The sequence below is a fragment of the Myxine glutinosa genome, chromosome 5 (assembly GCF_964187855.1).
Source record: "Myxine glutinosa chromosome 5, kmMyxGlut1.1, whole genome shotgun sequence".
NCBI classification, from domain to species: domain Eukaryota; kingdom Metazoa; phylum Chordata; class Myxini; order Myxiniformes; family Myxinidae; genus Myxine; species Myxine glutinosa.
The window spans coordinates 168571330-168591374 of NC_136265.1; the positions used below are offsets into that span (position 1 = coordinate 168571330).

Below are 20045 nucleotides of genomic sequence, written 5' to 3' on the forward strand. Positions count from 1 at the left end.
ATTCCATCACAAGTGCGATGAAGTGTGACTTGGAAAATAGAAGTGAATAAAATGCTCAAAACTAACGTTCCAGGCGAGCATAACAGGAATTTTATTAGGAATAGAGGAACTGTATAATTTGGGTCCTGTACGTACCTCCATGTACAATCTGTGGCGACAAGTTCAGCACCTGGTTTAAAGACTAAATAAACTAGCGATATCGTACAACACCTTACACCATGCTGTCCTGAGAAACAAGGACATGGGCGGCATCTGCGAGCGGCAAATTTGATCCAAGCTGAAGATCCGCTGTATTCACCTCCCGACCCGGATGCGACTTCATTCCATAATTTCTGGCTCGGACATATGAAAGATATCGTGTACGTACACAAACGTCCACAACAAAAAATGTTCGAGCAAATGGTACCCAGATTACCATTCGTTGATGCAACACCCTTCCTTTTTTTTCTTTTTTTTTGTATACAAGATCGAGGCTCGAGTAAGAGCTACCATTAATCACAAAAAGACAAACTGTCACATAAAACATATGATAAAGGGAGCGGGAGACAAGATGGGGAGAGAGAGGAACCACACAAGCACAACCGTAGAGAACAGGGACATCGGAAGATCTGTGGGAGGGAGAGGGCTTGGGGGGCGGAGGCACGGGAAGGGGGGCGGGGGAGGGTGGGAGAGGTATAAAACACATGGACACTGCTAGGACTTCCAGGAAAGAAGTCGGAATTTCAAAAAAGTGGATTTCTGGTGAATTAACAGGGGTAGAAAAGATGAAGGTTTTGGATGGGGGAAGATAAGAGATGGTGCTGAATAGCTGTTTTAAAGACCTGGAGGGAGTGGGGGAGTTTGTTCCAGAGGCAAGAGAAAAGAGGAATGAAGGAGTGAAGGTGAATAGAAAGTCTTGATTTTGGCAGTTTAACCATAAGAGGGTTGCAGGCAGATCTTGTGCGACCTGTAGGAATATTGCGGGGACAGAGCACAGAGAGAGCTGGGGGAGCTAGGCCGGAGAGGAGTCGGTAGAAGACAGAAAGACCACGAACCTACCTGCGGTGAGTAAGTGAAAGGCCCTCGGAGGTAGCTTCATCGCGGGTGATTCCAATGATTCTGAAAGCTTTTGTTTCAACAGCGTGAAGCCGAGCTAGGTGTGAGGCAGGAGCACCAGCCCAGAGGGGGGAACAGTATTCCATTGAGCTGCAAATGAAAGCCTTGTATGTGGTGAGGAGCTCAGGTGTGCCAAGGAAGAACTTCGCACGACGGATGATGCCCAGTCAGTGACTGGCTTTGGAGGCCAGCTTGGAAATGTGGTTTTCCCAGGAAAGATCATGGCAGATAGTGAGACCCAAAAGCTTGAGTGACAGAACTTCTTGGAGAGGATTGTTTAGAAAGTGGATGGGAGGGTTGTCCAGTCGGTCTTTTCGGAAAGACATCCTAAGAGTGTGAGATTTGTCAGTATTGAAAGACATGTTCCACTTGTTTGACCAGTCTGTGATTTTGTCCAGGTCTGCAGAGAGTGAGGAGGCTGCAGACTGCCGATCTGAGGGATGAGGAATGGAGCGGCAGAGAGTGGAATCATAAACAAAAAGATAGAGAGGATTTTGCAGAGAGTCGGAGAGATCATTGATGAAGACCAGAAAAAGCACAGGGCCCAGAACACTGCCTCGGGGAACTCCAGCATGAACAGGAAGGGGAGATGAGAGAAACCCATTCAGGGCCACACGTTGACTTTGACCAGAGAGGAAGTCCGCAAGTTAAAATGCACCTTTCATTTAAAACATAATGCATCTTGCAGCAATCCAAGCCATTTATCGTTGGATCGCGACTCGAATCGAGGCAAAACAGTTAGAAGATAAATGCACAACCTGTGCACCAACGTGACAGACATTGCTGCAGGTACAAGTCACAATGACAGTTTCCTGTGAACATCTTTAAGCCGTAACTACGACATAAATGCACGTAACATCACACGAAGAATATAGACGCCGGTACACAGGAAAAATAATGAGTTGCTAGCTTGATTGTTCATGACTGCAGCTTTCAAACTTGGAGCCACAATGACCTGACATGTTGAACGCTGCAAAACAAAAATTGCAATCTTCGGCAAAGGTAATGAAGCTCCCGGGACCCGAGGACGTTTGGCATCACATCTCTTCACCAGCAGCGGTAGAAGACAACTGTTATTACCGGGATGATTCACCAACAGCTTTTGCGTGCAGTGAGTCCACGAATGCCACCAGACAGCTTGGAATGCCAAGCACTTCTTGCGCTGCGTGCTCCAAGCAGCCGTTATTAACATCAAGAGTGTGACTACTGTAATGATAGGATGAGTTTGGTTAGGGTTTGATTTGTCCATGGTAATGTCGGGGTGCTTGCTTGGATCTGCTTGCCCTTCATTCACAAAATATTACCGTCTGTCAGCCGGCGTGCGCAATTTTCATGAACAATTAGAACTGGTCGGTTGGTTTTGAGGTGCACGACGTAAAGATATTAGGAGGTTCGGACAGGAGATAGGCAAGCAAAATATATTCTTTTAACATTCATATTGCAAGTGGAGTAGCTAGCCTATAGTTCTTTTGAAAGGAGTACATACTCCTCAATGCAATGTCAGTGATGGGTCAGCATGGCAGGTGCCACTATTAATCGGATCCGATTCAGACGACAACTGAACCTGGGATAAGATGCTTTGGAGGCATATAACCGTCAGAGAATATGGACCCTATCACTCTCTGTTTAGAGACAGCACACCAGACCAACACCTTGAGTTTGAAGTGGCGTTTTGCAGTTCTCATGTGGTTTTTCAAGTGCGTTCCGAAAAATATTAGTCGCCTGAGCACAGAGTAACTATGAGGAACTGAATCTGTAATTGTATATGAGCATGAACCCAACAAAGCAGAAAAGGTATCTCTCACTCACCTTGCAAGAAACTTCCAAAAACAGGTGTGAATAGATGTCGTGCAACAAACCAAAACAACAACAAAAACAGCCCCAATGATTGCAAAAAAACGACAAATGAAAAATACAAGATGAAATACCAGCAGATGTATAGTGACAACTGGGAAAAAGACAAAAGAGCAAGGAAATATATAAAAAAGTGTTGAACAGATTTGGGATAGACAAATAAGGATTGCTGGAATGGCTAAGAAAAGGTCAGCTCAACTGTGACAGAGAACGAATCATTATTAATGCCCAAGACCAAGGACACTACACCAATGGATTTTAAAAGATGGCAGGTCTGAGTCAATCAGACAAGTGTAGGTTCTGCAAGGCAGAAACAGGAAGCACGAGTTACCTCCAATCGGGATGTAAAAAACTCATGTCAGAGCATCTGTACACCCAAAGGCACAACAAGGTATTTAGAGTACTCCACTGACAAATCTGCAGAAATTTCAATATCCCAGTTCCACAAACCTCGTGGAAAAATTAACCAAAAGCAATAATTGTAAACAAGGACATAATGGTCACATATGACCTGATAATCCCATCCAACATGACCATAGAAAACAAAGCATTGCGACCAGACATCGTACTCAGGAATAAAAAGGAAAATACAGCATTGCTGATTGAGATATCAGTACCCAGCGATTTTGATCTAAATAATGCATAAATCATGGTGATTGTGAATTTGACAACTTTGAAGATGTCTTTGACTTCACATCTCAGGAAGTACAAAATGGCGGCCATAGTATGGAAATATTAGGTGGAGTCAGGCGAACTGCCCAAACAATGGGTGGAAACTGTACACATGGACGGACGGCTCCTTTTATCATATAGATATGGCATCACGTAGCACTGTGTGGTTACCATCGCACCTGTTAAGCAAGGTTCATGAATAAAACAAATGTAGATTGTGCTCGGAAATGCAAAGCAAGAGTTTAAAAGATCCCTCCCACGTCCTTTTTATCAGGACTGTGTGGGGTAAGGTGTTCTATGAACCCTCTAGTTTTTCCGGTTGTTAGTTTTGTCACACCTCAATTGATGGATGTTCTATTGATTTGTTTCAGGAGCTGTCAATCACTCTATGGTTGCTCTGTCAACCCAACTGGCAATCACTGTTGATGCTCGCAGTCGACTGGCGATGATGTTTGCTTAGTCGACACGCTTTCCGATATTGTTGAACAAAAGTCGATGAATTTGGAGTTGACGTTTGGTGCCCAAGAGATATTGAACTTCTTCCTGAACTTCCTCTGTACTGGAGATGATACTTCTCTGTACTTCCTTTTTACCACCAACTTTGTATCGATGAATCTGTCGACCACCATGTTTTCCATCTAAACACTCCACCTGTGGATGGAAATGGAATGGGAAACCAAACTTTAGACTCCCCCCTCCCCAAACCCCCCAACCTCTACTGCTGTACCAGTTTGTGTTTGTGTGATCGATAGTCGATAGTTCATATTTGTACTCAACTGGCAAAGAACTCGTCTGTCATTATGGATGAGTTACTTCCTCCAGAATTGGTGTATTTTAGTATGACTTGTAATATCCACACACATCGGGAGTGGTGCTATGCCATACTATTTGCGGAGAGAGAATTGGGGTTCCCACAAAACCCACAAAACTATTAATTATTATGTGTCCGCCTCCCGGAGACATTATGTTTGCGTGTTGTCCGTCCGTGCATGTCCGTTATCAGTTTTGTTGTTACCGCAATTACTTGAGAACTACAGAAGGGATTTCAACCAAACTTGGCATAAGTATCGGCTGTAATAGAAAGATGAAGTGATTAATTTTTTGGATTCAACAGGTCAAAGGTCATATGCCATTTAAGGATCATTTTGCAACCATATTTCCAGTTAGAAACATGTGCTATTGTGCTGGTGTGTCTCTTCTACTTTTTCCACTTTTCTGTCTCGTTCTCTCTCTCTGTCTCTCTTATGTGACCTTTAATGGAGATCAAACATCATAGTTGCTTGACATATAACATGGCCGGAGGCATAGCCATCGATGCATTTGTGTTAAATTATATTTTATAGTTTACCACCAAAACCTCCCCGGTCACCCCTCGACTACAACCACCAGTTTTCAACTCGTTCTTTCCAGCAGTTCAGGGGTGAATAGAAGTCAAACAAATAAACAAACGCAAGAGCGAACACACTTCTCAAATTATAGTTGAATGTGCAAAATCTGGAACACTCTCTACATGTAGTAATGCAGTTGCGAGAGACATCATCGTTGATGAATGCGTAATGCATCGCCAAGAAAAATCGAGTGACCAATCTCTTGGGACAGTTTAGCTGTAAATAATCCAAATTCCCAAGATAATAGTAAAAGGTCTGCAACCAATCCAACCATTCATGCAGTTGTGGACTGCCAAGGTTCGTAAATGGACACAGTATCATGTAGAGGATTTGAGCTGCATCTGCCACAAGCTTTTTTATTTTACTTTTTATTTTACTTTTAATTTTAACTTTTTATTTATTTTTTATTTTTTTATTTTTTAAATTTTATAATATTTTATTATATTTATTGTATTATATATATAATTTATATTATTATTATTTTTTTTTTTTATTATTTATTTATTAGATATTATATTATATTTTATTATATATATCTATATATATATTTTTAATTTATTTATTATTATTTATTACTGTTTTTACTTTTTATTTATTTATTTATATTAAATATTTTTATAATTTTATATTTTATTATTTCTTGTATTATATGTATATAATTTATATTATTATATTATTTATTATTATTTATTTATTATTTATTTATTAGATATATTATATTTATTATATATATATAATATATATTATTATTATTATTATTTTATTTATTATTATTTTTAAAACTTTTTATTTTATTTATTATTTTTTTTTTTTAATAATTTTATAATTTTTTATTATATTTCTTGTATTATATATATATATATATAATTTATATTATTTTTAAAAATTATTATTTATTTATTAGATATTATATTATATTTAATATATATATATATATTTTATTTTTTATTTATTTTTTATTATTTTATTTTATTTATTTTTATTTTAACTTATTTTTTTTAACTTTATATTTTAACTTTATTATTTTACTTTTACTTTTTATTTTGTCCAAAATTCTAAGTGATGTACTCCCTCGATCACTCTCTCTTGATTTACGTTTCTCATTCTCAGGAGCATTCTGACCTCTGCAGTGACACATGCATTGCCCAGCAAAATGCTGTGACGAATGTGAATGGAGATTCCATTTGAATGAGAGAGTCAAACCAAAGTGAAACTGCGTGCACAGCGGAACCGTTCGGCAAACAAACCGTGCCCTTGTGTCATGCACAAGAGTAAAACCGCAAGCCCCTGCCAGAAGCTTATGGGTTAGCCCTCGATACAGAACGGAAGAGTCATCAATGCACGGAATGGAGGCCAAAACTGCTCTGATACTCATGTGTGCGAGGAAATTCCAGGATGCAGGGTATAGTAAACCCACCGTGGGATGTGGAGCAGTAAGGGGTGGGTAGAAACCCTGTTCTGCATCCATTAAGAAGTGAAACGCATGTAGGCTTCTAATGCGAAGCGAGCACCGATAAATGTTGCCATGACCCTTTTACATGAACACAGGCCGCAACTTCAGGTGTTGACCATGTAAGATTTAAAAACACGTCACCTGCATGCATATAATCAGCCTGGTGTTGGCTTATCGGTTAGGGTGCGGGTTGGGATCCTAGGACCCTGGGTTCGAATCCCAGTCGATCGCTGAATTAACGCCAGGGGGGCTGACTCAGCCTGTCATCCTTCCAAGGTCGGCAAATTGAGTACCAGCTCACTGGTAATTCCCTGTGTCGCAAGAGGTGACTAACAGGGCTGGCGGCAGGAAGGGCATCCGGCCATATAAAAACATTGCTTAAAAAAGGGACCATGGTGCCTGAAAAAAGGCCAACCCCTGCTCTGCAGGGGAAAATGGCCTCTGATGGTGGTTCTTCTTCTTTTTCTTCTCCCTACATAGAATTCCCAGAAAAGTTTTGGCCATCCTTTTGGAGAGCGGAAAAGCAACCGTTTTGGATATCTGCAATGAAAGCGAGAATTGGAATAAACTTGACTTATTTGAGCAATCCAAGTTAAAATCCAAGTGATTCAGTGAATTTATTTTGGTGAAATGCCATCAACATTGGCGCTTATGTTGACTTCACAGAAAAACATCGACGCTTATACAAGAAGCTATGCATAATACGTATGAATACAACAGTGAAGGAGCCCGGGCTCCAGCATGATACGGACAAAAGGATGGCAAGGCACAAACTCGTCCGAGAAGATATTTATTCGTAAAACCAACTCGGGAACACTGAAACTCTGAAAAGCCCGTTTATCGGGCTGCCTTATAAAGCACAACCAGAAACCGAAACCGAAAGCCACGCCTCTCAGGCGAGGCGTGCTTCGGTGGTCACGTGATCAACAGGTGTAGCTGATTATACCCGCACGCGCGGCATGCTTTGGTGGTCACGTGACCAGCCACTCTGGCACCGTGGTTCCCCGCCGGTGACGTCACCGGCTGGAGCAAGGAGATTCTGATGCAGGTCTCGCTTGGGGGACCCATGGGTCGCTACACACGCCCCCCCAGAATGGACTTGATCCAGGAAGATCAACCTGAGGGGGGTCCGGATGACCCGACCGAAACGACCCCCTGGCCAGTCGCGGGGGGGGGGGGTCGGGTTTGGTGGCGGGTGGTCGGATGGGGGGGTGCAGGCAGGGGGGGGGTCCAGTGTGGTGGCGGGTGGTCGGACGGGGGGTGCAGGACTGTGGGCGGCCGAGGGGCCGGGCAAGTCCTCGGGGGAGGCTGCCGAGGTTCCTCGCGGGCCTCCCGAGGTTGCAGTTCGCAGGTGCAGTGCCGAGAAGGCTCGAGCGGTGCACGCGAAAAGCGGGTGAGCCAACCGAGGGGCTGGTCCAGGCCTCGGGGGAGGCTGCCGAGGTTCCTCGTGGGCCTCCCGAGGATGCGGGGCTGGTCAAGACCTCGGGGGATGCAGTGGACGGGGGGCGGCCAAGGGGCTGGGCAAGTCCTCGGGGGAGGCTGCCGAGGTTCCTCGCGGGCCTCCCGAGGTTGCAGTTCGCGGGTGCAGTGCCGAGAAGGCTCGAGCGGTGCACGCGAAAAGCGGGTGGGCCAACCGAGGGGCTGGTCCAGGCCTCGGGGGAGGCTGCCGAGGTTCCTCGCGGGCCTCCCGAGGATGCAGGGTCGGAGAGGTAGTTGCGGTTGTAGTTGTAGGTGCGCGAGGGTGACGAAGCGGCCGTGCCGCGAACGTCAGTGCGCGCGAAGGTGACGAAGCAGCCGTTCCGCCAACGTCAGTGCGCGCGAAGGTGATGAAGCAGCCTTGCCTTCGGAGGGTCTTGGAATAGGTTCGCCCCTCCGGTCGTAGAGGAGGAGCCGAGCGCGGTGCGCGAACCTCATAGTCATGGCCGTCGTCGTTACCGAAACTCCGGCATGTCGAAGCCGCGTTCGAAACTGCGCCCGAAGCCGTGCGGGAGAAGCCGGCGTCACCAGCCGAGGTGGCTTCCCTGGCTAGGGCGTGCTTGCCGTGTCCGTTCGCAGGCCCCGCATCCGTGCGGGGGCAGTCGGGGTTGCGTGTTCAAATCACGTCGGGGTCACCAGTAAAGGAGCCCGGGCTCCAGCATGATACGGACAAAAGGATGGCAAGGCACAAACTCGTCCGAGAAGATATTTATTCGTAAAACCAACTCGGGAACACTGAAACTCTGAAAAGCCCGTTTATCGGGCTGCCTTATAAAGCACAACCAGAAACCGAAACCGAAACCGAAAGCCACGCCTCTCAGGCGAGGCGTGCTTCGGTGGTCACGTGATCAACAGGTGTAGCTGATTATACCCGCACGCGCGGCACGCTTTGGTGGTCACGTGACCAGCCACTCTGGCGCCGTGGTTCCCCGCCGGTGACGTCACCGGCTGGAGCAAGGAGATTCTGATGCAGGTTTCGCTTGGGGGACCCATGGGTCGCTACAACAGTAATAAATAGCACCGCAAAGCGGGCGTAACCCCTCAGCCCATGCATGGTGGAAACCAATTTCAAGATGGCTGCCGTGGCGGCCATATTGAAAATCGCAGCGCGCCCATGAACCTTCCTCGACTCAACCCCAACACACACTGCAAAAATGGATTTAATCGGACAAGCCGTTCTGCTCGAAATTGACGGAAACCAATTTCAAGATGGCTGCCGTGGCGGCCATATTGAAAATCGCAGCGCGCCCATTTTCGAAAGGAACCTTTCTCTACTCAACTCCAACACACACTGCAAAAATGGATTTAATCGGACAAGTCGTTCTCCTTGAAATTGACGGAAATCAAAAGTTGACAGATGTCCGGACGACGCCCGTGACGACAATTTACCCCTTAGCCCAATTTGGGCTGAGGGGTGAAAAGCGGTTAGAAACTACAAAGCTGTACGTGCTGGGCTATGTGCTAATGCGGTGATTGCGCTGCACAATGTACATTGGCAACTAATGCTCGGAGACGGGTCCTCGTTGTAACATCCATCCGAGGGATGGCAAACTTTGTGATGGACAACACCCCGTCTCCTAAACACCTATCCAACAGGACTGGTACCGAGACTGGAGAGCTCCGAGTGTGCTACAACAATCCTGCCAAGAGATTTCATGCACAGTGAGGTAGGCCAACCGCCCTGGAAAAGATGGCCAGCGACAGCACGGCCTGACCCTACATCCCAATATACACTTTACAGTGGCCTTTTGTGGCCACAAAACGGTCGTCAAGGCCAACGTGTGGTAGCTCAAAACCTTGGCCAGATTCTGAAGTACCCAAAACTTGGGGCCTCTACATGCTACGGCCCTGAAAGAGTAACACACAAACAAACACTTGAAACTATTTACAAAATATGATGTTGGCTCAGGTGCAGGTGAAATGACCAGTGATTCTCAGAGAACCTTTTTCGTCCTGTGGTTGAGATGCACATCTCGATGAAAGCACACCAGTTACAGCATTTCCTTGAGCACTTGAAGGTTCCCGGTGGGAGGGTAATGCTCCTTTCACCAGAAAATTTCTCAGATTCCCGTCACATTTATAATAAATGAGGGTTGGTGGTTGTGGGGACATTGAGCTGGTGACGTGGTCGTTTTGTAGCAACCGGAAGTTTTTCGGCATATTCTTGACCGGGGTGTTTACCGGAGTGATGGGCTCGAGTGAATGGAGGAGTGTGTTCCTTGGTGTTTGCATCAGAGGATTGTAAATCCCTCTGTCTGTTTCTATTGCGGACATGGTCTGGTGCATTACCCACCTTGGAGCAGGGATAACCACAGATGCAGATACTTCCTTTACCTATGCAAAGACTGGTTTCTTATTACGTACACATGCTATTACTCCGTACGTGGCACCATGCACTACACAAACGTCTTTTCTGCATACTTTTGCCATTGTTTTTGGTTCTAATTGCATGACCAGACTTTATTTTTGATACCTGATACTCGTATCATCTGCATGTCTAGTGCAGTAGATGGTGTAGATTTGTGTCCACGAAGCAACATAATTCCATAGAATGATTCGTATTTTTTTTCTTTTTCTGTATACAAGGTCGAGGCTCGTGTAAGAGCTAACGTTGATCACAAAAACGACAAACTGACACATAAAACATGATAAAGGGAGCGGGAGAAAAAGATGGAGATCAGGGACATCGGGAGATCTGTGGGAGGGAGAGGGCTTGGGGGGGGGGGGGGAGGCTTGGGATGGGGTGGGGGTGGGAGAGGTTAAAAATAAAACACGTGGACACTGCTAGGACTTCCAGTATACTTATACTTGAATATAACGTTATATAATAGTATACTTATATTATAGTATACTTGAATTGTGGAAGATTTAGGCTGAGTTTGGCTTTAATATCTCGCAAAGGCGTGAACCAAGCGTGCTGTGCTTTTACAGAGATGTCGCGGTGCCAGGCAGAAAGGAAACATGCTGCGGAGCAGGCGAGGCGCAAGGTTCTTGGGGTCTTCATTCCACAGTGCAGTGCTGATGGCAGTTACGCTCCAGTAAGAGACCTTTTGATGTCATTATTCCTACTAGCAACGGTACCCGCCCTGTGGGCGGGGCTTCAATTGGGAAGCCCAAATGAAAAGGCAAAATATCAGAAATTGAAGGTTTTTTTTATTTTAAACGATTCATATAAACATCCGTTGAATCATAACACACGCAAATCATCAAAATCTAAACAGTATTTGTAGAATTTAAATAAAAGCCACATAACTGTTCATATCGGTAAATATTGTTCCATCGTGTTTGGGAAAACTGGAAAATTGGAAAAATTGGAAAATTGGGAAAACAATGTAGCATATTTTAATCCAGGGGGTCCGAGGATTACCCACCCAAAATTTTGTTGCGATCGGTTCAGCCGTTTTTGCGGTACCTGGGAACAGTCGGACGGACAGACATTTGGTGAATTATAGTAAGATGTATTTTGAATAGAGAGGTCTACTGCAGGAAGTCTTCAAAATATATATGGAAGGTGGTCAACTTTTTAATGGCATATAAAAGCTAACTGTCCACCTGGATGGTGCAGAGGTATTGTACTGGCTTACCTTTCAGCTGCCTAGCCTGGTTCGCTTCCCGAACTGACTATAAAATGTCAGATTGGTGCTTTGCGGGCAGGGCATTGCATCACAAAGTGTCCCGTCCCTGAGATGAAAGTTAAACCAGGTGTCGCATCTACCGGCATTAGTTGTTGGACGTTAGAGATCCCACGGTGTTCTTTACAAAGAGCAGGCGAGCTTTAGCCGACACCCTGAACAAATCAAAAATTTCTGCTCCAAACTACATGGGGCACTGCATCAGCGACACAGCTGTGCCCCCACAAATGACGTCACGCGCAGCCATGTGCTGCAAACGAAAAAAGAAGAAATAGTCACTTCAGACAGCTTTCAGCGCAAGTAGGTTGGACGAGCCGTTCAAATGTCATCTTGCCTTTTTTGCAACAGTCTTTTAAATGCTCGATGGGGGTTTTTTAAGTGACATTATGGGTTGTTGTTGATTAATTTAAAACGAATTGTGCTTCACATAAAGTTCCAATCTACCATGTCAAACACAATGTCAGTTTGTGTGTTTGTACAGATGTCTGTCCCCCTTCATAAGGGTAGCTTTTTAAGTCCAATCTTTTAACACAAATGTGTGTTCACTACAGTCTATTTCTGAGGATAAAACAAACTCGAAAAACATTTTCCATAAAAGAGTAATTATGTCTTCTATTGTGAATGTAGACGGTGGCTTGCAAACCGAGCCTCAAGGGCGGTGTACAGAAAAAAGAAAAAAATACAAGGCGCAGGGTTGTGAAGTGCAACGTGATCAGAGTAAAAGGAGTGGTTTTTTTTTTTTTTTTTTTTTTTTTTTTTTGTATACAAGATCGAGGCTCGTGAAAGAGCGAACATTAATCACACAGAAAGACAAACCGACACATAAAACATATAACATAGGGAGCGGTAGACAAGATGGGGAGAGAGGGGGAAGGACACAAACACAACATTTGAGAGCAGGGACCGAGAGACATGGAGACATCGAGAGATCTGAGAGAGGGCGAGGGGTTTGGGGGGGGGGGGTGGGGCGTGGGAAGGGGGCGGTGGGACGGGAGAGGTATAAAACATATGGACACTGCCAGGACTTCCAGGAAAGAAGTTGGAATTTCAAACAAGGTGGATCTGGGGTGAATTAGCGGGGGTAGAAAAGATCAAGGTTTTGGATGGGGGAAGATAAGAGATGGTGGTGAACAGCTGTTTTAAAGACCTGTAGGGAGGAGTGGGATTGAAGGGAGTGAGGGAGTTTGTTCCAGAGGCGGGAGAAAAGAGGAATGAAAGAGTGAAGGTGAGCAGAGAGCCGAGATTTCGGCAGTTTAACCATCAGAGGGTTGCTGGCAGATCTTGTGCGACCTGTAGGAATATTTGGGGGACAGAGCACAGAGAGAGCTGGGGGTGCAAGGCCGGAGAGGAGTCGGTAGAAGACAGAAAGACCACCTACCTGCCTGCGGTGAGTGAGTGAAAGGCCCTCAGAGATAGCTTCATCGCGGGAGATTCCAATAATTCTGAAAGCTTTGGTTTCAACAGCGTGAAGCCGAGCTAGGTGTGAGGCAGGAGCACCGGCCCATAGGGGAGAACAGTATTCCATTGAGCTGCGGATGAAAGCCTTGTATGTGGTGAGGAGCTCAGGTGTGCCGAGGAAGGACTTCGCACGACGGAGGATGCCCAGTCGGCGACTGGCTTTGGAGGCCAGCTTGGAAATGTGGTTTTCCCAAGAAAGATCATGGCAGATAGTGAGACCCAAAATCTTGAGCGACAGAACTTCTTGGAGAGGATTGTTGAGAAAGTAGATGGGAGGGTTGTCCAGTCGATCTTTTCGGAGAGACATAGTAAGAGTGTGAGATTTGTCAGGATTGAAAGACATGTTCCACTTGTTTGACCAGTCTGTGATTTTGTCCAGGTCTTCAGAGAGTGAGGAGGCAGCAGACTGCCGATCTGAGGGAAGAGGAATGGAGCGGCAGAGAGTGGAGTCATCAGCAAAGAGATAGAGAGGATTTTCGAGAGAGTCAGAGAGATCATTGATGAAGACCAGAAAAAGCACGGGGCCCAGAACACTGCCTTGGGGAACTCCAGCCTGAACAGGAAGAGGAGATGAGAGAAACCCATTCAGGGCCACACGTTGACGACGACTAGAGAGGAAGTCCACCAGCCATGCGTGGAGATTTCCATGGATACCAAAGGAGGAGAGTTTGGTGAGCAGAGCGGGGTGCCAGACCGTGTCGAAGGCACGTGATATGTCGAGGGAGACGGCTCTAATTTCCTGTTTGGCATTGAGGACCTCCATCCATTGTTGAGACAGCAGAAGCAGCATGTCCAGAGTAGAGTGACCTGGTCTGAAACCAAATTGATGATCAGAGATCAAGCCATTGGAGAAGAGGAAAGATTTCATATCCGAAGCAATGATGGATTCCATGACTTTGCTGATAATTGGGAGAAGGCTGATTGGTCTGTAGTTGCTAGGATCTGTTTTTGCACCTTTTTTGTGCAAAGCGGTGATGTTGGCTGATTTCCAAGCAGATGGCAGTTGACCTTGAGCAAAAGAGAGGGTGAAGAGAACAGAGAGAGGGTGAGATAGAGCAGCAGAGCAGGATTTTAGGACCCGTGGGCTGATGCCGTCGGGTCCAGTTGCAGAATCAGAGTCGAGGGTTGACAGAAACTTTTCCACCTTGTCAGGAGGAAAGGACACGGAGTCCAGGAGCAGCAGGGTACGACTGGGTATGGTGGGTACAGAGAGGGATGGGTTTGGGACACAAGATTTAGAGGCAAACACAGAGTTGAGGCATTCAGCTTTTTCACGTGCGGAGTCAGCTGTGTAGCCGTTTGAGGTAAGGGAGGGGATGGAGGGGGAACAAACACCAGAAACGGATTTGACCAGACGCCACCAGGATTTGGAAGAGGGAGACAGATAAGAGAGTTCGGTCTTGAGAACGGAGAGATATTGTTTCCTGGCTCTCCTGAGGGTGGACACACACTTGTTTCGGGCTTTGTGAAAGGAAATGAGATTTCCTTCCGTTGGATTTGCTTTCCAGGAGACGAAGGCAAGTTGTTTCTGGGCAACAGCCTCACCACAAGATTCCGTGTACCATGGACGGGAGGAAGGGTATGACAACTGAAGACGAGATGGGATAAATCTGTGCATGAGAGAGAGCAATTTACTTTGGAAGAATTCCCAGGATGAGTTGATGTCAGAGGTGGTAGAGATGGGAGACCAGTCCAGATGATTGATAGCTGCTTGAAGACCGTGCCAGTTGGCCTGAGTGAAATGCCAGACTCGTCGACGCTGAGCAGGCTCCCTGAGGATGGTCAGAGAGATGTCCACTTTAACAAGGACATGATCAGATGATCCGATCGGAGCAGAAGAAGAGCAGCAGACATTTTCAGGGAAGTTAGTCATAACCAAGTCCAGAAGAGAAGATGTTCCGTTGACTGAGATCCGGGTCGGGAAATTGACAGATTGTGTCAGTCCCAGTGAGTCGCAGAAGTCCTTTGCTGAGGAGCCATGGCTGGTGAGAGAGGTACCCACACCCAGCCAACTGGCATGATGACAGTTGAAATCACCACATATGAGGAAGAGAGTGTTGGGATGAGTAGATAGAAGTTGGTCCATATCATCAGACAGCGAGATGTAGATGGAGTCATCACTGTTTGGTGGACGGTACAACACACATATGAACAAGAGGTGGGAGCGAAGGGGAAGCCGTAGCCAGAGGTATTCCTGGGGGTGAGGTGGAGAGAGTGCAGTGCAGGGCGAGTGAGGAAGAGAGTTTTTGATAAAGATAGCAACCCCGCCTCCAGGACGAGGCTCAGGTCTATCATACCGGAGGAGGGAGTAGCCCGGGAGAGATACTATGGAATCAGAGACATCATAAAGGAGGAAAGTTTCTGTTAAGCAGATCACGTCTGGTTTGACAGAAGCAACCTGTATGGAGAGATCAGTTAAGTTTGAACGAAGGCCCCGGATGTTTGAGGTCCATACCGTTAATGAAGAGGAAGGGGGAGCATCAGATACAGAACAGGGGGGAGGAGGGGTAGGGTAAGATGTGGAAGAGGTGGAAGAGGTAGGGAGAGCTGTTGAAGGTGTGTCAGAGATTTCAGAATAGCTCGGAGAAAGGGAAGGATGGGGCGGACAAAAGGTTTGATGGTGATTGGGTGAGCCACAATGAGGTGTTATTTGAGGAGGGGGAAGAGCGAGGCAGAAGGTTGGGGGAGATGGAGGTGAGAGTTTGAAGGGGGAAGAAGCGGGGAGGACGCTTTGAGGAGGGGGAGTGAGAGGGGGGAAATTGAGAAGCAATGAGGGTGGGGAGATTTGAAGGGGAGGGGTGAGGGGGGAGTTTGGGAGGGAAGGGACAAGGGGAGGGATTTGAAAGGGATGGGATATGGGGGAGATTTGGAGGGGAGGGGTGAGGCAGGAGTCTAGGAGGGGAGGGGCGAGGGGGCGTCTTGGCGGGGAGGGGTGAGGGGGTAGTTTAGGAGGGAGGGGGCAAGGGGGGAGATTTGAAAGGGATGGGTGATGGGGAAGATTTGGAAGGGAGGGGTGATGGGGAAGATTTGGAGGGGAGGGGTTATGGGGAAGATTTGGAGGGGAGGGGTGAGATTGGATTTTTGAAAGTGTATGATTTATGGGAAACGAACATTTATTGCAAAATGAGTTTCTTGTGACCTTCGAGTTAAAAATATGTTTAAGGACGCTGGATGGAGGATGGAGTGCAGGAGAGTTTAGGGAATGTAGAAAAAAGGCACTATAGGAGATGGATATTTTTTTTGGGATGAATTGATTTGGTGAGCAAGTCGAAAGCAGCCTTTTAAAGAAGAAGAAGAAAAAGGTGTTATAAAATATGACGGAATACATAACTTGAGGGGAAAGTGTAAACATTGAAGGTTAATGAGTGAAAACTATCTGGGGAAATGGGGGAGAAACACGTGGTCGAAGAACGAACGAACGAATAAGAATGAATAAACGAATGAGAACAGAGAAGGAAATGTTTTTTTTTTTTTTTTTTTTTTTTTTTTTTGAGTTGAGATTTACACAAGGAAGTAGGCTATGGGTGAAAAGACTGGGAATACAGAGAACGAAAGTTATTGGATCACAAACGACGGACCGCTGAGAAAAACAAAGCCTCAAGGTTGTACAGTGCACACTGTACAAGGCCTCAAGACACGACACGAATTAACACGATTTTCAATACAGGTATGAAAGATTTGCACCGAAAAATCTTCGTCGGGACACAATATACGTACAACACCATAAATAAATACAGTTTTAACGAAAATACAAATGGGAACAATCACTTAACTTCGATTTCAAATCGTTCGCGACGCGGCAAAGGCCTTGCTCGCGACACGGCAAACAGACGATCAATTTATGAAAGATAAACACCGAGAAACAACCAAAGTTGCACACAATAACTTCACACCCCGAAAGATAAATACAGTTTCGACAAAATACAATTGTGAACAGACTTAACTTCGAAAAACGTGGAGACCGTGTGGAGCTTCGAAAATCCCTGCCGCCATCTCCAAGATCTCGCGAGATCTCCTATTCATTTAAGTCCGTGGGATGTCTAATAAATAAAGAAGATATCAGTACACCTGACACTAGGCCGAGGCTTCAGACTTGGGCATGCTCACGAGGCTGACACCATTGAATAAACTCTTCCAACCCGTCGTTTTTGCGGGCTTTTTAATGGTGATAAATAAATTTCTCGTTTGTCTATCCTTGTTTTTGATCATGAGGATGCTTCTTTTTTGTTTCAAGTAAAAGTTTGAGTTTACTTACAAGGGGCATTGAAGAAGCCTTGCTCAGATTGAGTCAGATACTCTCAATAGTCCAATAAACGCCAGATTTTTATTTTTAAATATGCCAGTCTCTATAATTAGTAATGATTTATTTTCTTTCTTTTATTACGTATTACCTTCCCGAACTCCGGTTACGGTGCACCTCCGAGTCTCGAGAGGGAACGCGGAAGAAAGATTTGTTATTTTGCGTGTTCGAATAAACCATGGTAAAACCACACCAATGCAATTGTAGAACAAAACAAGTAACTGTATTAAGAACTCTCACATGCACAATAATAACACTATTAAAGAAAGTACAATGAAAATATCACTTGCATCAAATGAGCAATACATGTGATGGTACCATCATTCCACAATGCTCTCAAAGCAATGAACTCACGATATGCCAAACGTGAGTGGAATGTAACATTCCCCAAAGTCCGTGCATGGATCCCCACCCTGGTTGAAGTCGTGCAGAACGACGAAAACAGGCAGGTATCGGTATGACGGCGAATGAGGAGTTACGAGGTGAGAGGTCGATATGGGAATTTAGCCGATAGGTAAACCAACGGCGCTCCACACAATGATGTCGATATGGAAATCCCAGTGACAAAACAAAATGCACCAAGCGGACAGTCTCTTCGCCATATCGGCCTGTAATGTAGGGGCTTGCTCCCTCCAACAATAACTCACACTTGGTCATAAAACCTGATGCAGGTTTAATTGCATTCACAATATGTGACGATGTCGCGGGCAATCCGTTTCCCGGGAAACGTCAACTCATTCGCGAACAATATCAAAAAAGTCCGCTCGCAGCCTCGATGTGACTCACAGCTCTCTCCTCCTCTCTCTGCCCATCTCAATCTCTCTCCTCTTCTGGTTTCTTTGCCACGTTTTCCTTTTTCCTTCACAAACATTTACTTTTACCTTTTACTAAAGTCATCTCCATTTCACACAAAAATCTTAGCAACAATATTACCTGAAACTAAATATCCTACAAGTATATAATAACAACAAAGGTGGAAATGACGGATCCGTAACACTTTTAAAAAACATCTAACATAAAACTTTTGAGGCCATTGTGGGTTTGTTATTATATGGGCCTAGTCTGCATTGGTACGCGTCTTATTTTTCACCAACGATGTTGCATCATATTTTCAGCCATGTGTGTTTCAAACATTCAGTGATTAAGCTATTCTGATCTTTTTGGAAGAAATGTGTTTTGTTATCATTGTCGAGGCTGACCTTGCAGTCATTTAAATGAACAATGCGTACAATAAGTGACGCTAGGCCCATATTGTTACATTGCTGTTGTTGGATACATAACGTAGCGCAGGTATGCATCGCAATGCCAACAGCAGTCTCACTCCGATTTGCTGTCATGGATTAAATATTGAAAATTTCAAGTTCAAGAAGGAATTCTCTCTGCATGGACCATGCACAGAGCCAGTCTTTGGACCCGAAATCCGCTCCACGAACCCTCCAAGTCAGCGGTTTTATTCCTAATTCATTACCACTACCAAATCACCACCTGATGAACCATTTTGTAAAGCAGAACAGTCTCATGCATTGAAGGCAAGGAAACTGAACGGTGATGAAGTTGTGCAAACGTAGTTGGAACCATTATTTCTTCATATTTTTTGAGATAAGTGAGTGCGTGCCAATCGAGATGACTCTGTACAAGAGCAGGCTGATAATATCGCACTCCAGGTATTTTGTTTTTCTTTTTTGATTGATTTATGCATCCATACACAATGCCTGAGAGCATCAAGGAATTTTACACCTGTGATAACCAGATGGATTGAAAACAGAATTTGAGTTCTGCTTTCACAAGAATGTGTAAGCAATGGGTTCCAAATTCCCCCCTCGCTTCCCCTCCCAACTCTGACGTCATCACATTTATTTTATTTATTGTCATGAAAACTGCAAGTTCCATGAATTTCAACTGTCAGAGCATTGGTATGGAAAATGTGATTATAAGTGGAGCATTTCAAAAAGTTATCCGAATGGCATGATCATAGTAGCCCAAGACCTGCCAAAATAAAAGTATAATGAGGTGTACATATTAATAAAACTCATTGAGATTAATGCATGACTTTCTCAAAATGATGTATGAATGTATGCAAAATGCGGCCTTTTGTGCATGCGCTTTGAGTGTGTTGTCCTTGACTTGGTTCGGCTTGTTGGGCACTTTTAACTCACATTGCGAGCGCGAACTCTGTATTTCAAATCGTCATTTAAATATAATTTTCAGCATTTAGACGAAAGAGTGGCAATTTCAAAATGGTTAACCATAATTGTTGTGTTCCTCAATGCAAATGTGACTCACAGAAATATAGGGAATATGAGAAATATTCGTGGATGACAGGAGTCGGGTTCATACCATTTTCTATTCGTACAAGTGAATTTGTACACAAACGGGTGGACACTTCTCCTTTTACCAATAGATGCAAAAATCCAGTGCTGTATAATTTCTCTTGTGGTCTTAGAACAAAACGAAGAATATGTATTTATAACGGCTCTCACAGCCCATACAGCTCCAACCCCTACCCCTCCTCCTCCCAAACATTTTAATCTTACCCTGTGCATTGACAAGCTGCAGATATTACCTTCCCATTGGTGATAAAAAGTACCCAAACCTCTGGGAGGTCTGCCTGAATGTTGGTAATGACAGCATCATCTTTCCAATTGCAGACATCCATTAATATAACAAGTCTGCCATGTCCACACAAAGTAATCCCACAAGGTTCAAAGTCCACTCAC

The 20045-nt window shown here is 45.0% G+C and overlaps 1 protein-coding gene across 5 annotated transcripts in view; it reads left to right on the forward strand.

The window, feature by feature from the left end:
* LOC137426754 (SPARC-related modular calcium-binding protein 1) overlaps positions 1-20045 on the forward strand; it is a 160219-nt gene that overhangs the window by 6194 nt on the left and 133980 nt on the right. For all 5 annotated transcript variants that reach the window (XM_068115599.2, XM_068115598.2, XM_068115596.2 and 2 more), the window contains exon 4: positions 10870-10976. In XM_068115599.2, coding sequence (XP_067971700.2) covers positions 10870-10976 — 107 coding nt within the window. The remainder of the gene's footprint in view (positions 1-10869; positions 10977-20045) is intronic.